Below are 26,297 nucleotides of genomic sequence, written 5' to 3'. Positions count from 1 at the left end.
TTTGCTGCCAAGGAGTGTGGTGGAGTCTCCTTCTTTGGAGGTCTTTAAGCAGAGGCTTGACAACCATATGTCAGGAGTGCTCTGATGGTGTTTCCGGCTTGGCAGGGGGTTGGACTCGATGGCCCTTGTGGTCTCTTCCAACTCTAGGATTCTATGATTCTATGATCAGGAAGTAGAGCACTGCCATTGTGACTAGTAGGTCTGCTCACCTCAGGACAAGCAGAAATTGTATTTCTCAAGCATGGGTGTCACATCCACACAAATTGAGATTAGACATAAATCCGGCCAGATATGGCAAGCCTGGGGATACACCCTTTCATTTCCACATCACCAGATAACAGGGATAATTGTGTACAAAACACCCACCAGTTCAATGCACCACCCAACAGCTAGAGCACGTTGGAAGCTCTTCGGATCCTGCTGCTCTGGCGCAGCCAGCTCCCGGAAAGCAGCCACCACCGTCAGGCCCCGGTTATATTTTCCCCCGACGGCATTGTATTCCACGACCTGCAGGGGAACAGGGAGGGATAACATTTGCTGGGACACTCACCCCCATAGTTACACACTCCACGATAGAGGAAGATTTTTGCTACTGAAAGCAGGCTTCGGAACAGGGATGGAGGAACCTGTGGCCCCGCAGCTCCCATCAGCCCCATTAGCAGGCATGGCCAATGGTCAGAGATGGCAGACGTGGCAGTTCAGTAACATCTGGAGGGACACCGGTTCTTGCTTCCATCTTAGACCAGTCATGTCCCAACCAGTCAGGGATCACATATTAAGTGAGGTGTAAAGCGGGTGGCGCTGTGGGTTAAACCACAGAGCCTAGGACTTGCCGATCAGAAGGTCGGCGGTTCGAACCCCTGCGACGGGGTGAGCTCCTGTTGCTCGGTCCCTGCTCCTGCCAACCTAGCAGTTCAAAAGCACGTCAAAGTGCAAGTAGATAAATAGGTACCGCTCTGGCGGGAAGGTAAACGGCGTTTCCGTGCACTGCTCTGGTTCACCAGAAGCGGCTCAGTCATGCTGGCCACATGACCCGGAAGCTGTACGCCGGCTCCCTCTGCCAGTAAAGCGAGATGAGTGCCGCAACCCCAGAGTCGGCCGCAACTGGACCTAATGGTCAGGGGTTCCTCCTTTACCTTTACTTAAAGTGGGGATGGGGAATACCTGTGGCCCTCCAGATGCTGACTCGAGCTCCCATCAGTCCCAGCCAGAACGGCCAATGACCAGAAGTTGTAGTCCTCCCATCGTGTAAAGCAGTGTTTCTTCAGCTGTTTTTGGACTGCCCATTATCCCTAGGTAGCAAGACCAGTAGTCAGGGATGATGGGAATTGTAGTCCAAAAACAGCTGGAGACCCATGTTTGGGAAATACTGCTGTACAAGGATTTGCTATAAGGTTGTGAAACAATATCCATTGCACACATACATTGCACACACAATTGCTAACAGCAACAACTCCCTACTTATGATTTCAACAGACATTCAGAGGCCCACACTTCCAATGCTGGAAATAATATATAGACGTAATGGCTCACAATCACTGACAGGCTTATTTGCCTAATCCCATTTAACAGCCATCGCTAACGTATCATAGAAGCGAACTCCATACATAGCTTAATCAAAAAAGCCTTGTGAAGAAGCCCTCCTTTTTGTCTGTCCTGAATCTTCCAACATTTGGCTTCACTGAATGGCTCCTGACTTCTATGACAAGAAAATATTTTCTATGTCCACTTTTTCCACACTTTGCACCATTTTATCCGCAGCCGGCACATCCTCCCTTACTTGCTTTCCCCCACGCATTTAAAGCACAATGATACCACTTTAAACAGCCACGGCTTCCCCCAAAGAACTCTGGGAGATGTAGTCTGTTAAGGGTGCCGAGAGCAGACCCTTAATCCCCTAACAGAGTTACAACTCCCAGAGTTCCCTGGGAAAAGTGAAACCACTCTGAGGCAGAAAGACAGAATAGGCCCCAAGCACCATGAAGTCACCACCTTGCTGAAGCCTGGATGTGCCTGGGAGGCAAATGTAAACAAATGGAACAGGGAAGAAAATGAATGTAATAAATGAGACAGAAGAACAGCACAATTTGCCCTTTAGATAAGGCGCATGCCTTAGGGAGATGAAACTGCCGCAAATATACAGCACCACAGCTTAAGGCAAGGGTCACTAACCTTTAGAGGCCTGAATGCCTGTCTTAGATCATCATGTCCCAACCAGTCAGGGATCACATAAAGATATATTTGGGGTTTTGGGTGTCTGCCATAGATAGCCCCCTTCTGGTCCCTCTCCCAGAACACACACACATACACAACACACACACACTTTACTTTTTCTAATGGATGACGAAGTTGGATGAAGTTGAACAAAAAGCCCATAGAGCCCAAAGAGCAAGTGGGAAAGAACATCACTCTCCCAACTTCCTTCTTCATCTGTTTTTCTCAAGGAAGAAAGGTGATGACCCTCTATATCTCATGACCAAGGGGGCAGAGAGTTGGGGGCTCAGAGGCTTTGTGGACAAGCAGAGGAAGACCTGAAGAAGGCCGCTGTGCCCACGAGCACCATGTTGGCAACCACCATCTTCAAGTTTCCATTAAAAGCCTTTTCAATCAAGCTCACGCCATCACCTGCTTCAGCCTGGCGACGGCATCAGACACCTCTGCGTTGTGGAGGTCATCTTCCGTCAGATCCTTCACAACTTGGGGGAAGAACCCCACAAACTGGTCCCTGTCTGTGGCCGCCGCCGCCGCCTCCACTCCATTCTGGCTCATTCTTCTATCTGGAAAAGAGAAGCACACGGCCATGGAATTACACAAGGCAAGGCACCCACACACTTTGTGATATGTCTACACAAAAGTCTCTAGAGCAACAGAAGGCAGCCTACACCCAAGGCAATTGCACAACGTGGGCTGAACTTTTTTTAGGAGTTCTAAGCAAGAACCCAACCCAGGAGGTCCTGGCTCCATTCTGCTCCCTCCTAAAGGAGTCTTCTTCCCCCATTCCATTCATTTGCTCTAATACAGGGGTAGGGAGTCACTTTTGGTCTCAGGCTACCCTCCCTGATGGGAAACCTCCTGGGAAGGCTGCGAAGTACTGGGTTGAGCCAAAACATGGACGGAACAATGAATTTTAATTTTACAGATACACAGCACTGTGGTGGTTCAGGTCACGGGGGTGCGTCAAAGACCCGATACTATTTCTGCATCAGAATCTCAATTTCCAGCATCCATCCAACCAGCTTGATCAGGGAACTTTTTAGCCCCTGCATGCTCCTAAGTTATTGTTGCTATTATTAATTAAATTTGTATACCACCCTTCATCCGAAGATCACAGGTCGGTTCATAACATAAAAATGCAAAATGAGAACACAAAATACATGTAATAAAACCAAAACAAACCAATAATCCCCCCCCCACAAACATATTTAAAAGGCCATGGGATATTAATCAGCCAAAGGCCTAATTACAGAGGAATGTTTTCGTCTGGCACCTAAAGATATATAATGAAGGAGCCGGGCAAGACTGCCTGGGGGAAGCATTCCACAAAAAGGGGAGCCACTGCAGAAAAGGCCCTGTTCTCATGTTGCCACCCTCCGTACCTCTCATGGAGGAGGCACTCGATGAAGGATCTCACATGATTACTGCAGAGTCTAGGTCGGTTTGTATGGGGAAAGGCAGTCCTTGAGGTATAGTGATTCTGAACAGCTTAAGGCTTTATTGATCAAAACGAGCGCTTTGAATTCGGCCCAGAAACTAATTAGCAGCCAAGGCAGGTGGGCCAGAATGAAAGTGATATTCTCAAACTGTCTTGCTTCAGTTAGCAACCTGGCTGCCGAATTCTGCACCAGCTGAACTGCACCAGCCCTATATGTAACGCATCACAGTAATCTAACCTAGAGGATATCCAGAGCATAGATGGCGGAAGTTAGGCTACCCCTGTCCAGACAGGGGCACAGATGGGCCACCTGCCAAAGCTGAGGATAGCCACTGTGTGCCACTGAGACCACCTGAGCCTCAAGTGACAGCAAAGGATCCAGAGGTACGCCCAAGCTATGCGCTCGCTTCTTCAGAGAGAATCTCATCCATCCCATTACTGAGGTATGACAACGGTCTAGCACACCCACTGCTACAACTGAAGATGCATACAAGAAGCAGAGCCATTAGCATATTGCTGACAACATAGTCCAAAACTCTGGATAACTCAGCGGTTTCTTGCAGATGTTAAACAGCATAAGGGGATAAAACTGAACCCTGAGGAACCGCACATTGATGGCTCCACAGGACTGAAGAGCACCCCCCAAAATCACCCTCTGGAAACGACCATCCAAGTAGGACGGGAACCACCGCAAAGTGGTGCCACCCTCCTCTTATCAGGTGTGCGTGCAGGAGCCAGGCCCTGTGACCAATAGGACTTTGCAGGACTGGGGCCTTCCTAAGTTTGTTCTGGAGAGGCAAGGTGAGTCCGATTGGTAACTCACAGCATCTGGTGGCAAGAGCCGGGAAGGGATACAAGATCGGCTCTTTGCCACAGTAACACACTTCCTGCCTCGCTGCGTTTGGCTTCTTGCTTCCTGATCCTTGAACCTCGGCTTCTTGAAGAAGAAAAAGAAGAGTTTGGATTTGATATCCTGCTTTATCACTACCCGAAGGAGTCTCAAAGCGGCTCACAATCTCCTTTCCCTTCCTCCCCCACAACAAACACTGAGGTGAGTGGAGCTGAGAGACTTGAAAGAAGTGTGACTAGCCCATGGTCACCCAGCAGCTGCATGTGGAGGAGCGGGGAATTGAACCCGGTTCACCAGATTACGAGTCTACCACTCTTAACCACTACACCATACTGGCTCTCTTGACTCCCTGCTTCTTGACCCTCGGACCCTTGACTTCTGGACTCCTTGCTTCCTGACCCTCGGACCCTTGGCTTCCTGACTCCTGGACCCCCGTTCCTGCTCCCACCCCACCATCTTGCCCCCGGTCCTGATGTTCCCTTGCTAGGACTTCGATCTCCCGTGAACCGGACCTTGACACCTCTAAAGCCCTGGCCTGAACCCCGACTGAAATGGATCTAGGAAATTTGTTTCCTTGAAGAGCCCCTGGATCTGGTCCACGACAACCCACTCAAAACCTTGCTCAATAAGGGGAGATTGGCAACTTGCTTGTAGTTACTTAGATTTTCTTTATCCAGAGAGGGTTTCCTGAAAGGAGTGGCTTCATCGCCATGTACTTAAGCAGGCAGGGACTACCCATAAGGCTAATCCAAGCACATCATCGACATCCTTGAGTTTACTAACTGAAACTCATCCAACACAACAGGACGAGACCGTGCTCTGGACACCCCTCAGGATTCATCAGCAGAGTCAAAATCCCGGTGGATGCAAGCAATTTTATCCTCAAAATTCTTTGCAAAGAAGCCACAGCGAGCTATGATCAGTTTTGCCACTTCCTTCAGGCCAGGTTGTAAAAGCCCCCATACCTGGAAAAAGCTCTGTTAGATGGCACAATGAGGATGCAACGGAGGCAGCAAAGTATGACTTTTTTGCCGCCTTCACTGCCACTAGGTAGGCTCAGCGATGAGTGTTTGATTTCATTCCACTGGAGTTTTCCTCCAAATTATGCTTGAGTCCTCGCCCTAAGCTCTGGACCATACCAGGGAGCCAAGAGGGCTCCACGAAGGAGGAAAGGATGCTTGGGGGTGAAAGTTAAGCATGAGGAACACGGAGAACATGATGCTTCTGTTTCAAGAGAAGGGCGTACACGTTCTGTTACGTACAATGGAACTTCAAGCAAAGCACAACTTAAATCACCCTGAAGGAAGATACAGGAGCACTCCAAATCATTTCCCAAGTATGTGCACAGAAAAACTAAATTCCTATGAAAGGCAAAACCTGGAGATTTGCATTGATCATTGAAATGCATCCATTATTCTTATTATCATTGCATTGTCTTAGAAGGGGTCATGGTTTTAACTATCACGAAAAGACTTGCGAATTTGCCACTACGCTATTTTAGGTATGTGTTGGAAGGTAAGATAGCAAAACCCCTTGAGGACTAGTGACTTGCATTGTCAACAATGTCCTAACCACACAGACGTTTGCAGAGAATCCGGGAGTCCTCCCCGCCCATTCCTGTTAAAGGAACCCTTTTTGCCTTCTTTCCCCGCTCTTTGATGAGGTTTTTTCCCGCGTCTAGGCTGGGTAATACACACGCAGACCTCGGGTGGGTAATAAATGCAGCTTCCAGTGGAATAGCCGTGCTATGTCTATTGCAGGTAAATCAACAAAGGAGTCTTGTGGCACCTTAAAGAACTGCTATTTTTTTAGGCTCCCTGTTGATTTTATAATATAGCATTATAAGGGAATACGAAGGAAAGGAAGATTTCTACCCCTCCCCGCCGGCTCTCTCACCTGATCCTGTTTCTCCAGGCTTCTCTGCGCCACTGACCCAGAGCTGCGGGCAGCATTACTTATAGAGATTCCTATTGCGCCGGGGTGCATTCAGGGCTTTGTAGTCCTCGCGCTGTCAGAGCCCCAAGGAACCCAGCGCAGGTTTGCCGGCTGGCGGACTACAACCCCCAGAGTGCACCGCGAAAGAGGGCGGCGGTTCCCTTGGTAAAAATGGACCATAGCAGCGCCACTACCTGGATTGGCTTTCTCCATCGTATGAGGACGGGCCATGGGGCGGGGAGCCAATCAGGAGGAGTGAGCAGAGACGCTTGAACCCCACGGGAGCTTTGGATTGGCTGGCGGGGAAACAAAAGGGGTGGGAAGAGAAGGCGGGAAACAAACCAGCCCATGGTGGGAGGGAATAATGGGAGGAAGCGCTACCGCAAAGGAGTATTTGCCTTTGAAAGTTTCGCAAGCCTTCTGACCTCACAGGGTTCTTCGTCAGGGAAATATTGTGCCGTTAAGATTTCGGTTTTTTATCTTGTTGCTTCTGAAGCGAAGCTGGTCTGGTTTAGATTTGTTGCCAGTTGGAGATAGCAGTGTAGATTTGGTTCACAAAAGGAATATCAATCTGGGGGAGGGAAGACTCACACCTATAGGACACGGTGTAACAAGCAGTTTTTTCACCCTTCATGGAGACACACTTTCATTTCATTTCAGCAGAACGTGCACACCCACCCAACAGATGACCCCCCCCCCAAAAAAAAGACTGAAGGGAATGCAACCCACAACCCCTACAAAAATGTTTCTCACCCCCTGAGAGGCACAGAGTTGCAAGAAGCCCTACAGAGTACTGTATACCTGAAGGAGCGTCTCCACCCCCATCGTTCAGCCCGGACACTGAGATCCAGCGCCGAGGGCCTTCTGGCGGTTCCCTCATTGCAAGAAGTGAGGCTACAGGGAACCAGACAGAGGGCCTTCTCGGTAGTGGCGCCCACCCTGTGGAACACCCTCCCTTCAGATGTGAAGGAAATAAGTAGCTATCCTATCTTTAAAAGACATCTGAAGGCAGCCCTGTTCAGGGAAGTTTTTAATGTGTGACATTTTGATGTATTTTTAATCTTTGTTGGAAGCCGCCCAGAGTGGCTGGGGAAGCCCAGCCAGATGGGCGGGGTATAAATAATAAATTATTATTATTATTATTATTATTATTATTATTATTATTATTATTATTACTGTAATGAAAAAAGTTGTGTTTAATACAAGCCGTCTAAAACTTAGCACGTAAAAAATACTAAATTCTGAGGTGTGTTTTCTTTCTTTGCCTCTGCCCTTCTTCTGCAAAAAAAGGCAAACTTTACCAGGACACAGTCCGACCACATTTGGGTTGTTGAAACATACTTCTGCGTAACTGAAATGGAAAGAAGAGAGAAAGGTCAAAGACAGCCTCACAAAGGAGGCTGAGCTGGTTTTCAGTTTTACTGTGTTTGTTTCTTAAATGAAAAGCACTCTTTTTTCAATTTTACTTTTCATTTTTATTGTGTCTGTTTCTTAAATGAAAAGCACTCTTTCTGCCCTTCCTTTCTCTTTTTCTCTCCTTCAGGCACTTCTCTCCCAGCCTTTTTTTCTCCCTCTCTTTCTGTCACCCCTACGGCCACTACCTGCCCAACCCTGGCCTAATGTCTAGCCTAATTAATCAGGTACGCCTCATTTAACTATAAATTCTTCTAAAATTAATTTAATATAACCCCTTAATAAATTAAACACTGCAACCTCATTAATAGTAATAATACTGTGCAAATATAATTTCATGTTTTCCAAACGCAGACTGCCCAAAGGCTGATCATTTTAAGCCATCCACCCAAACAAGAAGCAATATAACTTTACAAAGAAGACGAGGATGTCAGTTCCCTGAGGGATCTTCCTCCTAAGTATACGCCTTGCTTTTTGCTTTGCCTCCCCTGCAAGGAAGAAAGCGAGACAAAGGGGAAAGTTCATCTATGTTGCCTTGCGTAATAGTTGGCTGTAAAGGAAAGGTCTTACAAATGCCATCACCCTTGGCACAGTGCTTTCTGGAGAGCGAGATCAAGGCTGGAATAGTCAAGAGGAGGATGGCAAAACAAGGGACTCCAAAATGTAGCCCAGGACTATAGGTAAAGGTAAAGGGACCCCTGACCGTTAGGTCCAGTCGTGACCGACTCTGGGGTTGTGGTGCTCATCTCGCTTTATTGGCCGAGGCAGCTGCATACAGCTTCCGAGTCATGTGGCCAGCATGACTAAGCCGCTTCTGGCGAACCAGAGCAGCGCACGGAAACGCCGTTTAACTTCCCACCAGAGTGGTACCTATTTATCTATTTGCACTTTGACGTGCTTTCGAACTGCTAGGTTGGCAGGAGCAGAGACCGAGCAAAGGGAGCTCACCCCGTCGTGGGGATTCGAACTGCTGATCTTCTGATCGGCAAGTCCTAGGCCCTGTGGTTTAACCCAGGACTATACTTCCCTGCAAAAGGAAAGGAAAGCAGAGAGAGAAAAGAACGATGGGTGGCAATGCCAGGCACGCCAAATGCACTTTTCAAGTGCATGATTCCCTCCAAAGAATCCTGGGAACTGTAGAATATTTTTTTTAGGTGCTGGGAATTATAGCTCTGCAAGGAGACGTCAAGTGTTTTAACTGTATGGTGTGGCTCTGCTGTAAATTATTTGTTAGCCGCTATAAACAACAAAAGCCTCAAAGCTACTTCATATCTAATAAAAGTTATACACTGCTTGATTGCAAACAAAACAAAACACCTTATCAAAAGCAGTTTACATGAAGATAAGTTTCTACTATCTATTTTAGATGCCAGGCAAAACAAAACCAAACACAAAACTATACTTCTTTTCCATCACGCTCTTAAATTATCTGTGGCCTCCTTCAGTGCGTAGGATGTTTTAGGCCTCCCTTTTCATATCAATATGAATGTGTTTTAGTGTTTACTCTGTAGCCGCTGGTTTTTGGTATGCTGCTTCTCATAAAAAATTGACTAATAAGTGCAAATCATCATCATCACCATTTTATAGTAATGGGTGGGATTCACCTAATGAGGCCCATAAGTGGAAGCCCTCCCCTCTGTGCCCCCCCCAAAAAAATTACCTCAAGGGGGTTAGGGAACCCCCCACCGCAGGGCAGATAAGAGAGGGAAGAATTGTTCCATCTGACAAGCAGAACTATTGGAAGAGTGCAGCCTTGAATTCCACCCAATAATAAAAAAGAATCCATAATTTCCATTAATTTGCTAGTTGTTTTTTTTAAACTACATTTTGCAACTACATTGCAAAATTCACGACAATGGCAAATCTTGAAAGACGACTGTGTTTTAGGTTTCACCTGGTTCCAGATATTGTGAATTTGATAGATTTGCCTTCAGATGTGAATTGAATTGAATTCCCCCCACCTGCATCCCTTCTGAGGAGACAGAATCCCACCCCACCCCAAATTGTGTTGGCATCTGTTCCGTGCTGCGGCCCAGCAAATTGCAAGACCCAAAGCCTTCACTGCGTCCAGGGCCAGATATAGGTTTGATGAGGCCCTAAGCTACTGAAGGTAATGGGACCCTTTATATGTCCAGCTGTCCTTTGTCAACATCAAATTGTCACTATTTTTGTGTGTTGAATATATGCTATATGGTAATTTATGAACCAAATCGGTATCTAAAGCCATTTGCACATGTTGTCCTGCAACCAGTCCATGCAGAATGTAGGCACCCTATATATAGAAAGGAGCAAACCAGTGATATTTTAGGGAGCAGGCTAGCAGGCAGGGGCCATGACTTACCTCACAGGAGCCTACACAACACAAAACACTGTTGCTGTATGTAGGTTTTATTTTATTTGTTTTTTATCTTATATTTTGGAAATGTACATCCAGTTTTTCCCCCCTTTAATTTTTTTGGGGGGCCCCAAGAGAATGGGGTCCTAAGCTATAGCTTGTTTAGCTTATACGTAAATCCGGTCCTGACTGCGTCCAAGCCCTGGAACCGATCCACATTCAGCAAATGACTACAGTGGTACCTCGGGTCAAGTACTTAATTTGTTCCGGAGGTCCGTTTTTAACCTGAAACTGTTCTTAACCTGAAGCACCACTTTAGCTAATGGGGCCTCCCGCTGCTGCCGTGCCGCCGGAGCACGATTTCTGTTCTCATCCTGAAGCAAAGTTCTTAACCCGAGGTACTACTTCTGGGTTAGCAGAGTCTGTAACCTGAAGCATATGTAACCCGAGGTACCGCTGTACTTGTGAAGCCACACTGTTATTCTGTTCAGCCACCTGGTCTCAAACTGTACCACCCACGCAGAGGCTGGGTTTCTTTACAAAGGAAATGGGGTCAGGATGATCTCAGACCCTTATTCTCGAAGTTGCCGTTTCAAACGCAGGCTCGGGGCTCCTGGGCGCAGCTGACGACTTTGGGGGATGCAGTTCCCGCAGTGCCTCATTTTGATCTGTGCAGGTAATGACTTATTTAATTATTATTTTATTATTATTATTATTAATTATTATTCTGGGAGGGTGGGGGAGGGACCAGGGTGTGTGTGTGGAATGTTCTCCCAGGATATCCTGCTGGAAGATAGAGTTGGATGGCCCTTGTGGTCTCTTCCCACTCTATGATTCTATGATTCTAAGCCTGAAAGTTACCGGTCTCCAACCAAAGACTTTATTTACTTATTTAATGTGTAGCTGCGGTGTGAAATTTGCTGAACTGGAATCCACCAGCAAATTTGATCCTATTAGTTTAGGACTCGGTTGAGACAAGAGATCTCTCTCCCCTACTAGCTGTTAAAGCATTTATTTGATTTCATAAGATTTATATACTACTTGATGGCTTTTAAAAAGCCCTCAAAGTGGTTTACAAAGAATTATTGGAGCACAGATAGCAGGATTATGTTATCTCTGATTGCTGCCGTTGTGAAAGGTCATTTGGTTTATCTTGTATTTATTTGAGCTTTGCATCAAAAAGCAATAGACTAACTCTTCCATTTCAATTCCTTTTCACCCCACTCTTCAGATTTCTCTCTTCACATCTCCCCCTCTCCGAGTATAACACTTCAAGCATTTGATGAACTGTAGTCCACAAACCCTTGTGCCAAAATAAATCTGTTGGTCTTGAGAATCCACAAGACATATAGATTTCTTACAGTCATAGCCTATGCGGAAGAACTGCTTAAAAACAAAACTTATTTAAAACTTTGGACCTTAAGGTACTTGAAAAAATATTTATTTATCAGATTCTGTACTGCTTAATTAAAAGCAATATAGTTTGCATAAAATTATAAATTAAGCAATGAAAATAAGCAATGAAAATAGACTTTTGAAACAGTAGGCATAATAAAATTATCAAAATATTGATAAAACCAGCAGGTGCTTTTTTAAAAACACACACACACACACATGTACAAAACTGGTTTTCAATGGTTTTAGGTTATTTTTAAGGGCATTCTGAAAACATTAACAACAGCAGGTGGGGTACAAATTTCTGAAATAAATACAACTAATGGATTTAGATCCGCCCTATTCAACCTTGCACCCCCAGGTATCATTGGACTATAACTCCCATCATCCTTGACCATTGGCTGAACTGGCCGGGGATGATGAGATCTGTAGTTCAGTGTTCTCTGGGGATCCAAGGTTGACGGATTCTGCCTAACAGTACAATCCAAAGCCAAGATCGACTGGGATTTCGGTTTGGTGGAGCTTGCGCTTTCCTGACTGAGCTGGTGTAAGTTTTTCACCTCAGCAGATTCCAGTGTTGTTGTTTTTTTCTGGGGGTACACAGGGGTACACATACTCCTAAACATTTTGTGAATCTTTGTACTTTTGTCCATTTACTGTATTTATGTTTCCTGATTTGAACTATAAAATGGTGATTTTCTTGAGTCAAAATGAGAGTAGCCCTAAACATTTTTAAAAGAAAAAAGCACTGGCTAAATCAGAAACATACTATTGTCCCTCACCCCAGTTCAGCCGACATTCTTAAATTTACTCTGGCTGAAGACTCCCAAAAAGGTGTTTTCCAGTGATGTGGCTGTTCAGGACCCCACAATCTGGCAGAACTTCACCAGCAAAAAAGGTATTATAAGTCAAATTCCTCCTGAATGGAGTTTGGAATAGGGGTAACCAGCTTTCTATACCTTTTAAAAATAGTTTTATTTTAAAAAAAAAATTCTTTGGGTTACAAAACAAATAAACGGGAAATTACATATAACGTGTCCACTTTTGATTCATAGAGCCTTTTTCACAGATCGAATGAGACACTATTGTCATAGACTTTGTGGGGGAAAGAGCGTGCAGCTAAATATCTTAACTAGACACTGGGAAGACCGATAGAATAGACATAGACCACTGGTACCGAAAGACCTACACTGGCTCCCAGTACGTTTCCCATCACAATTCAAAGTGTTGGTGCTGACCTTTAAAGCCCTAAACAGCCTCGGTCCAGTATACCTGAAGGAGCAACTCCTCCCCCATCGTTCTGCCCGGACACTGAGGTCCAGCGCCGACGGCCTTCTAGTGGTTCCCTCGCTGTGAGAAGCCAAGTTAAAGGGAACCAGGCAGAGGGCCTTCTCAGTAGTAGCAGCGCCCTGTGGAATGCCCTGCCACCAGATGTCAAAGAGAAAAACAACTACCAGACTTTTAGAAGACATCTAAAGGCAGCCCTGCTTAGGGAAGCTTTTAATGTTTTGAAAAATACTCGGAGTCGAGAGTGGATTTAATGCTCTTTATCCAGCTCAAAGTGGTGAGGAGGAATGGAGGTTCCCCCACAATATCTGCTTTATATACATTATTTACACAATGGGCTACATGTGATTGGATTCTCCTGTAGGCCAATCAGGTTGTGGATTCACTTCCACCTGAAGCTGGATTGGGTGGCTCCTGCAGACCAATCATACTGCTGCATTGTTCTAGGACCAATCAGACTGCTGCATTCTGAATCCTAATGTTCTAGGACCAATCAGACTGCTGTATTTTGGATCCTATTCAACTCAGTACATAACATGTTTAATAGACTATTGTATTTTAATATTCTGTTGGAAGCCACCCAGAGTGGCTGGGGAAACCCAGCCAGATGGGCGGGCTATAAATAATACATTATTATTATTATTATTATTATTATTATTATTATTATTATTATTTATGAGAAACCACCCTACTAGAAAAGATAGCCGATAAACTTAAACTACTGGTGTGACTCCCCTTTATCACTTATACAGCACAAGAAGACAATGACCTCTCTCTCCCCACCTCCCAAAAAGCCTACCAGCTTTCTATACTTAGGATTGCTTTTTGTTCAATAGGGAATCTCCCTTTGTGTGAAAGGAAACAAGACCCAACTGCAACGTTCCTTCTTTCATCATTTCTCCCCTCTCTCAGCAGTATTACCAGTCCAGTTACTCTTATTGTATCAGACGGAGCCGTTCCATTTTGTAGATACCGGGAGCCCAGCCCAACTTGAGTGCTTTTCTACAGAAAGTGTGGAAGACAAAGGCTTGTCCTTCAGCTGGTTTAAAAGCAGAGAGGATGGCACACCCCTTTTCATTAAGAAATGCTCAGAGAAGGAAGATGGAGGCAGGTTTGCTTGCGAGGCAAAAGGAAAAAATCTGGTCTTGGCTATCACCAAGGCCCAAAAGGAAGATACTGGCCTGTATATGTGCGCCAAGAGAAATCCCACCTTGACTTTCAGCAATGGCTCCTCGCTGGTTGTTGGAGGTAAGAAAGCAAAAAGACTGAGCTTTGGAGTTTGAGGGGTATTAAGTCTCTTCTACCACCACGGTCCTCCTTCTCAGTTCAAAGCCTATACTGTCTCCTTACTAACAGTGGCTGAACCTACCAATCTGTTTTAAGTTCAGCTGCCTTGTTTGTAATTTGTTTTTATTGGAAATACGGTCGTACCTTGGATTCCGAACGCCTTGCAAGTTGAACGTTTTGGCTCCCGAGTGCCACAAACCCGGAAGTGACAGTTTCGGTTTGCGAACTATTTTTGGAAGCCAAACGACCAATGGAGCTTCCGATTGGCTGCGGGAGCTTCCTGCAGCCAATCAGAAGCCGCCGCTCTTTGGTTTCCAAACGTTTTGGAAGTTGGACAGACTTTCAGAACAGATTCCATTCAACTTCCAAGGTTCGACTGCAAGTCCCAATGTGGATTCATCAGCATCTTAGTGTCTTTTTCTCCTAACACACATATTTTTGCATTTAACTTCGCCCAAGGAAGTTAGTTTTTGTACATTATTGCCTCATATCTATACATTTTTGTGCACAGAGCGCGTTACCTCTGGGTTTCGCCGCTCGGGCATGCGCAGACGCTCAAAATGATGTCACGCACATGCATGGAAATGGCGAATCGCAACCCGCGCACAGGCAGACGCACAGACGCGGGTTGCGTTCACTTCAGGATGTGAATGGGGCTCCGGAACGGATCCCGTTCGCATCCAGAGATACCACTGTATACATAAAAAATATAAGGTTAGCATCATGCTGCAGTTGGCATGGCCACCAATAGGTGGCCACACCAACAGCAGTGACATGTACAGCAAGTGAGTGAAGAAGCAGTGTGGGGTGGCAGGCAACCCGGGTGAACTGTTTAATGGAGGGGAAAGGTGGTTCACACAGCACATTACCAAGCTGCTCTCTCAAGCACTTCCTACTTCCTTCAAGAGGGGTTGAGAAATCTGTGTGACGAGGAGCTTAGGGCAAGCTGTAAGGGGGTGGTAAGGTGTAAAAAAAGAGGGAGTTGTTAGGTGTGGGAGAAGGGCAGTTGGAAAATGGGCAGGTTTCTTAGTCTCATTGCTGAGCAACCACGTGGAACTTGGGGCCAAGGAGTGTGGTGGAGTCTCCTTCTTTGGAGGTCTTTAAGCAGAGGCTTGACAACCATATGTCAGGAGTGCTCTGATGGTGTTTCCTGCTTGGCAGGGGGTTGGACTCGATGGCCCTTGTGGTCTCTTCCAACTCTATGATTCTATGATTCTACGTGCAGAGCTCAGTGGAGAAGAAGGCCAGACAACCAGAAGAGTCTCTGAGGTGTGTTCGCCTGGAGGCAGACTCAGCATTCGAAGTCAGGTCCAGCCTTAGGGTCAGGCAAACGGCATGCCCAGATAGTCCAGGGCTCAGGGAATCCGATTGCCATGGGGTCAAGGATCAAGATGAACAGGAAGCAGCAAGATTGAGCCAGGAACTGCAGGCATTGTTTCCAGCATCTGACTGCTGCTGGAAGCTCTGCTTAAGAAGACTGAAGCCGGCTGGTTTTCATCGGTGCCTTCTCTGTGTCCTTGAAGGTTGATCAGCTGCAGGGTGGAGTCACTCCGCCTTCTCCACCTTCAGGCTGCTGTTCAGCAGGCGAAGCTGCCTCTTGGTGCATGGCACCAGGTTGAAGAGCACAGCAAGCAAGGGGAGCAGCCCTACGCACTCTCTTTTTGTACAGTCCACACTTTTTTGATTGTAGAAATCCTCTACAAAATGTAGATCCTCACGGGGTCTCTGCCATGGGAGCATATTCACCCAGTGCTTTTCCAGCTGCACTGGCTCCCGGTGGAGTACAGGGTCAGATTTAAGGTGCTGGTTTTGACCTTTAAAGCCCTTCACAGCCTACAACCCTCGTACCTATGGGACCGCCTCTCCCAGTATGCCCCACAGAGAGCCTCAAGGTCCATAAATAGCAACACCCTAGTGGTCCCGGGCCCTAAGGAAGTTAGACTAGCCTCAACCAGAGCCAGGGCCTTTTCAACACTGGCTCCAGCCTGGTGGAACGCTCTGCCTCATGAGACCAGGGCCCTGCAGGATCTGATTTCTTTCTACAGGGCCTGTAAGACAGAGTTGTTCTGCCTGGCCTTTGGCTTGGAATCAATTTGATTCCCTCCCCCTCTTTCTTTCTTTTTTCCTTTCTCTTTCTGTGTTGAAACTCCTATTTGGGGACTTCCCTGGCTTTTTTCTGGCCCATGTGGGACCAGTCTCAATAGTTGGCCTTGGTGAAGACTTAACGTTTTCATCCCCCCAAAAGTTTTTGATTTGAGTTTCCACTGAGATGAGTGTTGTATTTCAATCTTGTTTTTAAAGCTGTATTTCAATCAATTGTTTTTATATTTGGTGTTAGCCGCCCTGAGCCCAGTCTTGGCTGGGGAGGGCGGGGTATAAGTAAAATTTATTGTTGTTATTATTGTTTTTGTTGCTGCCGTTTCCTGAACTCTCGGCTTTGTTCGCTACAACACACACAGATAGCTACACCCAGAGCACCTGGGTGACACTTTTGCAGCCCGCTCCGCATGAAGCATCTCGAATCTTGCAGAGCAACGAAATGGCTTGCTTGGTCCACGGCGCTTCCAGCTTCGTCCAAGTGTCCTGGGACGTTCCTGGACATCTCCGGCAAGAGACGCTGCTGATGAGAAGCAACCGCAGTTCTTGGACATTCGTCAGTGTCCTTCACGTCCCCCTGGATTTGAACGCAAGTGCCGCGAATTTCACGTGTGAGGTCAGGTTCAACTCCTCAGGCACCGCTGTCAGGATGAACGCCAAATTCCCTGCGGGTGAGTGGTGGTGCGTCACATCACCCTCTGCCCTTGTTGGCAAAATTGGCTGGTCATCTTCATGTGTTGGTTATGCACATTTTATGCACATTTTGGGGGAAGCAATTCCCTCAAATAATGTGCTGCATTTCCTTGAGATATTCCCACAAACATATTCTTCTCGTGCATGCTTTTCTCTAGTACGTATGGACATTTTGGGCAAGCCATTTCCTTGCATGTATTGCCTTCTTAGACACTGTTTCCACATATATATGCTTGGTATGCACACTTTTCTCCAACGTGCGTATTTTTCGGCTGGGGAACCGCGTTGCAAAATTCAGGAAAGTACGGATTTTGCAGAATAGCTTTGCTTCTTCAGTTCAGGAAATGCAAAACCCACCCCTCCTCCAGTAACACAATGAAGCAAAATATAAATGATGGGGTTCTTCTGCTCTGTGTCAGTGACAGCAGTTGCTAAGTAATGTCTGCCTGTTCCCTCCCTCCCTCTCCCTTTCCCTTTTACAGCTCTCTCTGCAGTCGTAGACAACAAATGTCTCAGCTTCTCAGTGTCCTTGTCTGTCCTGGCTGTTCTGACACTGCTGATGCTTCTCTTAAGCTTCCTTCGGATTCGATGCAGCTGCTCCAGGCTAGGTAATATCAGCAGCCATGTCCTAAGAAATCAACAACAAGTGTTTAAATTTTATATCAGGCTCTCTTAAAGTCAGGCATTACTTAGGAACCCCTTTTTTTTAAGTTCAAGGGCCACGTTTATTTTTATTTTGTTGTTTATTTAATTTACCGTATTTTTTGCCCCATAAGGCGCACCTAGTTTTGGGGGAAGCCCGAGCTTCCCCCGACCCCAGCCCCCAGAACAGGCTGCTATCCGCAAGCCATGGGAGACCGGTGGGAAGTCGCACCGGTCTCCCCAGGCTTGCGGATATCTGCCCGAAGCCCGGAGCACGCTACTCAGCGCACCCCGGGCTTTGGGATGCAGGCAGCTTTCCGGAAACCTTGGGAGACCGGCGGGAACTCCTGCGGGCTCCCAAGGCTTGCGGAGAGCTTCCTGAAGCCTGGAGAGCGAGAGGGGTCGGTGTGCACCGACCCATCTCGCTCTCCAGGCTTCAGTGAAAGCCTGCATTCGCCCCATAGGACGCACACACATTTCCCCTTCATTTTTGGAGGGGAAAAAGTGCGTCCTATAGGGTGAAAAATACGGTATTACATTGATAGACCATCTCTTCCAATGAGCTGAAGGCGGTGCTCATGACTCTGTTCCTGTGCTGGCCCCGGGGGGAAGGTTACCGTTGGCGTAGTCAAAGTCCGGTCCCGGGTCACTAGCCTGGAAACAGTTCACAAGGAGCGGGGCGAGGTCCGAAGCCGGAAGCCGGGCGGGGACAGGAACACTGGAGGGTCAGGTCTGGGTCCGAGCAGAAACAGGTACTCAACAACGACGTTGCTCCCGCAACCTGGGACCGAGCTGACTGGCCTTTATCTTCTCTGAGGCCAGGGGCAGTCCTGGCCCCCAGGAGACCCGCCTCTCCTGGCCTTAAGGCGAGCACTCCTCCTGGGAGAAACCAGTTCCCTCCGCCTCTCTGCCCTGAGCCTCTGCAGCTCAGGAGAGGCTGAAGGGTTACTGGGCCCAGGGGGAGACTCACCTGTAGGCACTGAGTCCTCAACCACCTCTGGAGCCAGAGTGGAATCACCTGGTGCCTGCTCCTGAGGATCCGGCACTGGTGCAGGCGCTTCAGAATCAAGTCCCTGCCCCAGTTCAGCCGGCCCTGGAGGCGGGGACTCCTGTGCAGGCTGGGATTCCTCCGGTTCAGCCTCTGAATCGGATTCCCAGGCCATCACAGTTCCTCTTCCTGCATTCTCACAACAACCCTGTGAGGTAGGTTAGGCTAAGAGACGGTGACTGGCCCAGGGTCACAACCAGTGAGCTTCACGGCTGAATGGGAATTCGGACCCTGCTCTCCCAGGTCATAGACCAACACTCGAATCAGCGGGGCTTTTTCAGCCTGAGTGCCACATTTTTCCTGCTGGGCAATATTCCAGGGGACACTTGCAAGCAGTGGGAGGGCCAGTGGCAAAAGTGGCCGAGCAATGAATGTATAGTGGTACCTCGGGTTAAGTACTTAATTCATTCCGGAGGTCCGTTCTAAACTGTTCTTAACCTGAAGCACCACTTTAGCTAATGGGGCACGATTTCTGTTCTCATCCTGAAGCAAAGTTCTTAACCTGAAGCACTATTTCTGGGTTAACGGAGTCTGTAACCTGAAGCATATGTAACCTGAAGCGTATGTAACCTGAGGTACCACTGCAGCATATTTTTCCGTGTATAAGACGCCCCTATTTTGGGGGACTCCAATTTGAGGGAAAAAATCCCCTCTGCACTATCCGTGTATAGGGCGAGCCCCAATTTTGAACATTATTTTAGAGTAAAAAAAACCCATAGTCTTATACATGGAAAAGTATGTTAATTCCCCCCCCCCTTTGCGTAGTAGATCAGTTTTTACACAAACTTACACCCCACCACCCTCCATCTAGGCATGATCAGAGTTCAAATTACAAATTCCAGATAGGCAAGCGCACTTAATGAGGTTGCGAAGCAAGCTGGTAAGGGGTGTGGCCTAAGGAGAGAGGGCGTGGCTAGGAGGAGAGCCCAAAAGCCAGGCAGAGAGGCCATTTTGGCCCCGTACCCAAGGTTCCCTGGACTTGAGTGTTTTCGCACCCGATTTTTCAGGCAGGGATTATGTTCCAGGGAAAAGCAGCAAGGAACCAGAAATGGACTGAGCACATTTTCTGTTGGTGAGATTCTCAGTGGGATCTGTTAGGATCTGTAAGAACAGGAAGCTGCCCCAGACAGGTCTCCCATGATGCATTCTCAATTGTTATTCTGGACTTTTCCTGAGTTCCTCCTGGGAGGTCCAGATCCTTGGCGGGGGCGTGAGCACTGTTTTGGGAAATCCAAATTAGGTAGGTTTGAACTTAACGGAGCTTCTTCTCTGTCCCTTTTGCAGTTGGCAAAAATATTGGCCCTCACAGCAGCAGCTGAAGAAGAATGGCCCCTCTATCCTTTTTATTTATTCCTAATTGTCTCCTTTTCTTTTATTCCCCAAGGATCCCAATACCAGGACTCTGAACCTCCATCTTCAGAGGTAATAAAGGTATGACTCTTTCTTTGGAGATGGCGAAGGGGGGACGTCTCCAGATTTCAAGGGTGCTTTCATATGTGATATGTTCGGAGATATCGATCTTGCCTTATCGATAGAGCCGCAACGTCAGACAGCTTTACGATCCGCATCAATCACCTACAGCGGTTTATAACGGGTCCGGCACACTTCTTCACAGCTGCGCCACTGTTGCTCCCTTCAGGTCACGGCTTAGCAGAGTTGAACACAGCGTGTAAAGCAGTCTTGCTTCTTGTAAGCACACATAGACAGCTCCGTCTATTTACAGCTCTTTATTAAAACATTACAGCAAACAAAGTCCAGGGCTTCTTTCAGCCATGTCTCCCTCACAGATACACAGAGGGAAGTGAAAGTACAGGGATTGTCCCGCCCAGCTTCTGTCTCCGCCCAGCTGTAAGCTGACGTTAGCAGGTGACACACACCAGGGGAATTTAACCAGATAAATTCTGAACCATCACACCCCCCCTTGTGTCCCTGCGTGATACCTGTGCAACATCTTCAGTAACACCTTGTGAGATCAATTCCTTCCCCAATGCCTTGTGCCCTCTCTTGGCAAACCTGTTTGGCATTTGTGGAACCACCTCACAACTCTCAGAATCGCACTGTGCGAAACTTACCCACGCACCTGTGGCCTGATACCTCTCTGGTGGGATACCTTTCGTTGTGCGACTGGACCTCCTAGGCACAAACTCAGGTGTTCTCCCTGACTCACTTTGATCAGCAGGTTTATTCTCTGCATCATGGAACTCACCCTCTGACTTAAAGCGTCTTCGAATCCTCTCCATTACACTCACAGGAGAACTAGGCGCACTCTTGGGCTGTCTCTTAACAGCTTGTGGAGATGCCCTATCCTGCTCCTGACCCTGGTCAGTGACCTGGTCGTCATCAGCAGCCTCAGCCCCTTCTTCCTCTGCCTCATCAGAACTGTCTTCTGGGTCAGAGAGACAATCTGAGAGAACATCACGCCTGACAGGAGTCTTTGACTTTACCCCCTCCTCTAAGAACTCAGCGTGTTTACTGATCAGCACCTTACTCTGATCACCTGACGGGTAAGCAAAACGCCATGCACGGGCATCTGGCTCATACCCACAGAAGATCATTTTCTGGACTTTGGCTCCATCTGGCCCTTGCAAAGCCTTAGGCAAAGCGACAAGCGCAGGAGTCCCAAAAGTCCGCAGAAAGTGAACCTGGGGTTTGCGGCCATTTAACAGAGAAAACGGTGTGTCACCTACCAGTGAGTTGTAGACACGATTCCAGGTGAATGACACAGCCCTAGTAGCCTCCACCCAAAACTCAGGAGGCAACCTGGCTTCTTTCAGCATCACCTGTGCAGCCCTAACCAGAGCTCCACTCCTCAGCTCTGCCCCCCCCCTTGCTGGGGTGAATTAACTGTGTGGCGTATCCCTCTCTTCTGCAAGAACTTCTGCAACGCAGAACCAGTGTACTCAGCATTTCTGTCACTGATGATCTCTTGAACCCTGGTGGAGAACCTCTGTTCCACCCCCTCAATCCAGCTCTTGATCAGCTGTGCTGCATCCTCCCTGGATTTGAGACCGTGAGCCCAGGAACTCTGCGAGAAATTATCCAAAAAAGTTAGGAGAAACCTGGCCCCCCCTAGACTTGGTTCCTTGACAGGACCGGCCAAATCTATGTGTACCAACTCAAAAGGTTTAGTGGCCACACGTTCCACCTTTGGGTAACTGCACCCTCTCACCTTTGCCTGCTTGCAAGTGTCACAATCAATGGCACTTCCACAATTTTGAATCCTACACCCCGTGGCAACCTCGGGCAGAGTCTGCAAGTCCTCTACCGACCCATGAATTGTTCTCTGATGCCATACGCATGCACATGTAACATGATGAGCGGGAATTGTAGCACGTTGGTTGGGAACTGTAGCACGCAACGCTTGTGCTTTCTCAACCATCCCCTCACCTCCAAGAGACGTTTTAAGAATGAAAAGATCATTCTGTCCCTTCCGCACTTTGGCCAGTAACCTCCCCTCTCTGGAGATTGTGCAGACATCATTTTCAAAACAAACTTTGAACCCCTTACTTAACAAATAAGGCACAGATAGCAAACAGTGCTGAATCTCTGGAACAATACAAAAATCCACCGTCTCCTGTAAGACAGAAAGATAGACATTAGCACATTTGTGAACTCTAGTTTTCTGTCCATTCGCGAACTTAATAGTTTGTCCTTTCGGAACTGCTGTGCAATTCCACCTCTCGACTGCAGGGGTCTCTGGAACCATGTTGCGGTTAGCTGCAGAGTCAATTACAAGGCTGAGCTGGAAATTTTCCACTCCGCCGTCTTCAAACACTGCCATATTCGCAGAAACTTGATAAGACTCTTCCTGTTGTTTACCACGACCACCTGGCTCAGTTCCACGCCTGCCTGTCTTCCCAGGCCTGTTGCTATGGAAACCTGCCTGATTCCCATGGGAAAAGTCCTTGAAAACATCCTGCATCGGCTCTCTGCTCCGGTGGGGGCAACTGCCACGCCGACGTCGAACTCCAGTGGAAAAACACTGCCCGGGGCTCCTCCCAGCTGGCCTGGCCTTCCTCCTTCTGGAACGGCTCCTCCCACCAGCGTGGCCCCCCCTGAAGCTCCTCTCTGCTTCAGCACAAAGCGAAAGCTCTTTAAACTTGCCTTTGGAACTCTTCGCCCCCCCGATCTGCTCACTAGCGCTCCTAGAGGCTAAGACATCGGGAACAGGGCCTGCCAGTTCAGCCTCTCCAGGACTCAGTCCATCACACAGACGTGTAGAAGCATTGCAACAGCTCCCCAACACTGTCTCAGCCCCCATTGGGCTTTCTGGGCATCCTTCAGCCTCTCCAGGGCTCTGGCCTTTCGCTGATGCCTCACACAAGCACGGTGCAGCACTAGTACAGCTGCCAGCAATAGTCCCTTCTGCCCCCTCTGGGGGCCCACAGCTTCCCTCAGCTGTGTGTTGACTCTCAAGAATGTGCCCAGCGCCATCTTGCCTCTCCCCTTCTGATGCAGCCACATCTTGGCCCTTGCTTCCCACTCCCGCTTCACAAGCCTCACGGAGTGCCAGCCAAGCAACCTCAGGCCTCTCAGCATCTAGGACAATAGGCTTCAGCGCATCACTTACATTCTCTGCCAGAAATACTAGCACACACTTCTCAGCTTCGCTCAGCTCTGTTGCTGCTCCAGCCGCTTTCTGTAGTGGCTGGACTGCCTCCCAAAGGCTTTCTCCGACCAACAACAGTTCTACGTGGAGACTCCACGTCCACCAGCCTTCGCGCGTCAGCTTTTCACATGGTAGCTTAAGCTCAAAACCATGCTTCTGGAACTGCGCCATCTTCTCCCGTTCTCCCAAGGTGCCCCAAGCTGTACTTACTCCGTACCAGCTTCCTCCGGCCTTCCCTTCCGTGGAGAAACGATATTTCAGCTGCGTCTCAGCTCCCAGCTTTTAGCTGCTTTTTAGCTCTTTGTGTATCAGAAGCTCTCACTGTCTCTCGGAAGCAGGCAATGAATCATCTGCTCTCCGGCACCCACGCTGACTTCAAAGCGTTCCTGGAGCTCACACCGACTGCTTTACGAGCGTTTTCTGACACTCCATAACCTGTTCGGAGATATCGATCTTGCCTTATCGATAGAGCCGCAACGTCAGACAGCTTTACGATCCGCATCAATCACCTACAGCGGTTTATAACGGGTCCGGCACACTTCTTCACAGCTGCGCCACTGTTGCTCCCTTCAGGTCACGGCTTAGCAGAGTTGAACACAGCGTGTAAAGCAGTCTTGCTTCTTGTAAGCACACATAGACAGCTCCGTCTATTTACAGCTCTTTATTAAAACATTACAGCAAACAAAGTCCAGGGCTTCTTTCAGCCATGTCTCCCTCACAGATACACAGAGGGAAGTGAAAGTACAGGGATTGTCCCGCCCAGCTTCTGTCTCCGCCCAGCTGTAAGCTGACGTTAGCAGGTGACACACACCAGGGGAATTTAACCAGATAAATTCTGAACCATCACATGATATACATTTTAGGGGCCTCACAAGGTCATCCAGGCCAGCCCCTATCAATGCTATAGCGCCCCCAACAGGTGGTGCTTTGAATTGCACCTGGACATGAACTGGAGCAAGTGCAACTGGGCTAAGGAGGAGGCCGGGCAGGGAAAGGAAAGGAAAGGAGAATTTACATTTTTTGACATTTCAGCCTAGTTTAACTTGCTTGTGAACAGAGGTGATGATGTTCCAGAGATCAGGAGCCTCATACCTGAGGTCCAGATGCAGCCCCCCAGACCTCTGCACCTGGCCCCCAGTACTCTTCTCAGAGTCTTACCCCTCCCTAGTCCTGCTTTGAATCCTCCTTGAGCGTTTTTGCCTAGCTGAAATGTGTCATTGAACCCAGACATGGCTGTATATAGACAGATCAAGGAAGCATTTGAGGAGAACGCATTGTAAACTTGATATGAGAAATCACATTGGCAAAAAAACGGAACTCCACAGTGCCATCTGGTGTCACACTGGTTATAATGCATATACAACGCATATACAGTGGTACCTCGCAAGACGAAATTAATTCGTTCTGCGAGTTTTTTCATCTTGCGAATTTTTCGTCTTGTGAAGCACGGATTCCCATAGGAATGCATTGAAAATCAAACTTGCAAGACATTTTCGTCTTGCGAAGCAAGCCCATAGGGAAATACGTCTTGCGAAGCAACTCAAAAAACGAAAAACTCTTTCGTCTTGCGAGTTTTTCGTCTTACGAGGCATTCGTCTTGCGAGGTACCACTGTAAAACTCTTTTTTTCTTTACCAATCTAGCTGAGTCCAATGTCTGAATAGAGAATAGAGAGGGGTATGTGTGTGTAGAAAATAAACAAAAATAAAATTTGCATTTGTTGCTCCACCCACTTTGGCCTCTGGCCCGCCCACTACAAGCATGTGACCCTCAAAATGTTGCCCAAAAGCAGTAGAGGCTGGTATATTTGGGGAAATGGGCCCAAACGGATACGAGACATTGTCAGTGAGGGGATTGGCCTTGGGAAAGGGGGTGTGGCCAGAGGGGAGGAGGCGTGGCCTGATGAGATTTCTGAGGGCCGTGCAGAGAGCCTTTGAGCTCCAAATAACAGTTTCTCCACTCTTTACGAAACAGGAAGGCACTTGCTATGCCCAGCTAAATCTTGCTTCAAGGACCTAAGAAAAGAACAAGAGTCAGCGAGTATCAGAAGTGGCTGGGGTCTGGGATCAAAAGACTCTAACATGCTGCAGCAGCTTTTTGGATTCTGATCTGCGAGGCTGGGAGGATAGAAATGTCGGGATCTCCGCTCGGCCAAGCTGATAAAGCTCATCTTCCGGAATCGCCCTCCCAACAAATAATTAACGACCTGAGCCTTTGATGAGACTCCAAGGCACGTTCTCCCATACAGCAGAGTTTCCAGCAGCATGTGGAAGTGATGAGATTTATGGCTACATTGCAAAGGGTTTTATTTCTCGCTACGCAGACAGAAAAGACATACTCTCTCTGTGAAAGCAGAGAGCAACCGAAACAACAAAAGAACAAAGGAACAGGAAACCACTAACGTCACATCCCGTCTCCCGTGAGACTTCCAGCAGCCTGGAAGGTGTCTGGAATGTAAACAGAGTCCTGTGACTCTAAGCTTGTGGCAAACAGAAACTAACAAGAAACACCAGCTCAGCTTCTAGAGCCAGCAAGTGACGTCAACAAAAGGTCCCTGTTCCCCTGTTCCCTTCAAGTTGGAGGAAACAGTGACCTCCTTCTCACAGCTGTTGTGGAAATGAATTGTTACGCGGTGCCCCAATCTCCAAGGGGTGCGAAATTCCGCTTGCCCAGGGTTTGTGTTTCCTTTGGAAATGAGGCACAGCAGAGACTGTGTTGTCTTTATGCTATATGGTTTATTGACACATATATACGTACAACCTGAGCCCACGATGGAGGAGTTTACAGCAATAGCACCCCAAGAAGGCCTTCCTTCTCCCATGAACACTGTTTTGGATGCCAGCAGAAATCAGCCCTGTCCCTCTGTCCCTCTGCTCAGCTTGCTGCTTTTTACAGACTGAAAGCTTTCACCCTCAGAACACGCCACAGCCAACTGCAATGCTCAAAACTCGTCTCCTTCCAACCCTCGTCTTTGTCCTAACTCTGGATTTCTTTTCTTTTATTATTATTATTTTAACAAAGTAATAATAAATAATAAATAAAAATGTGCACCCCA

At 47.7% G+C, this 26,297-nt stretch overlaps 3 protein-coding genes across 8 annotated transcripts in view; 2 read left to right on the top strand and 1 right to left on the bottom strand.

Annotated features, from left to right (window-relative positions):
- FDPS (farnesyl diphosphate synthase) overlaps positions 1-9,832 on the bottom strand; it is a 24,812-nt gene extending 14,980 nt beyond the window's left edge. Inside the window, exons 1-3 of one of the 2 annotated variants that reach the window (XM_081891764.1) lie at positions 9,745-9,832; positions 2,626-2,777; positions 367-507 (exon numbers count right to left, since the gene is read on the bottom strand). In XM_081891764.1, the coding sequence (XP_081747890.1) occupies positions 367-507; positions 2,626-2,777; positions 9,745-9,817 (366 nt within the window). In that variant the 5' untranslated portion in view covers positions 9,818-9,832. Of the gene's footprint in view, positions 1-366; positions 508-2,625; positions 2,778-6,398; positions 6,556-9,744 lie in introns of those variants that run through there. The other variant, XM_081891765.1, reaches the window with a different exon arrangement.
- On the top strand, positions 7,617-26,297 carry LOC309358591 (uncharacterized protein). 5 transcript variants are annotated; one of them, XM_081891922.1, is made up of 7 exons: positions 7,617-8,530; positions 10,602-10,861; positions 13,780-14,115; positions 16,614-16,922; positions 17,427-17,552; positions 20,019-20,065; positions 25,217-26,297. In XM_081891922.1, exons 2-7 carry the CDS (start codon positions 10,825-10,827, stop codon positions 25,259-25,261), a joined length of 900 nt encoding a protein of 299 aa, XP_081748048.1. In that variant the 5' UTR covers positions 7,617-8,530; positions 10,602-10,824; the 3' UTR covers positions 25,262-26,297. The 5 variants fall into 5 exon arrangements, with proteins under 5 accessions (XP_081748048.1, XP_081748050.1, XP_081748051.1 ...); XM_081891924.1 differs by lacking the exon at positions 7,617-8,530 and having other exon boundaries at positions 9,968-10,861; positions 20,019-20,056; XM_081891925.1 differs by lacking the exon at positions 7,617-8,530 and having other exon boundaries at positions 9,969-10,861; positions 13,837-14,115.
- LOC309358665 (complexin-3-like) overlaps positions 15,236-26,297 on the top strand; it is a 123,954-nt gene continuing 112,892 nt past the window's right edge. Inside the window, exon 1 of the mRNA XM_081892042.1 lies at positions 15,236-15,385. The gene's annotated coding sequence lies outside the window, so the exon portion shown is untranslated. The remainder of the gene's footprint in view (positions 15,386-26,297) is intronic.

Source organism: Podarcis melisellensis (genome assembly GCF_964234715.1).
Source record: "Podarcis melisellensis genome assembly, chromosome: 16".
NCBI classification, from domain to species: Eukaryota; Metazoa; Chordata; class Lepidosauria; order Squamata; family Lacertidae; genus Podarcis; species Podarcis melisellensis.
This window is presented reverse-complemented; position numbering and strand designations above follow the sequence as displayed.

Bases quoted from the DNA above. Each gene is read 5' to 3' on its own strand.
- LOC309358591 (XM_081891922.1), top strand. From the start codon at position 10,825: ATGCAGTTCCCGCAGTGCCTCATTTTGATCTGTGCAG. The intron at 17,553-20,018 runs GTAATATCAGCA...TTATTCCCCAAG, and splicing joins ATGCAGCTGCTCCAGGCTAG to GATCCCAATACCAGGACTCT. The intron at 20,066-25,216 runs GTATGACTCTTT...TTTACGAAACAG, and splicing joins CATCTTCAGAGGTAATAAAG to GAAGGCACTTGCTATGCCCA.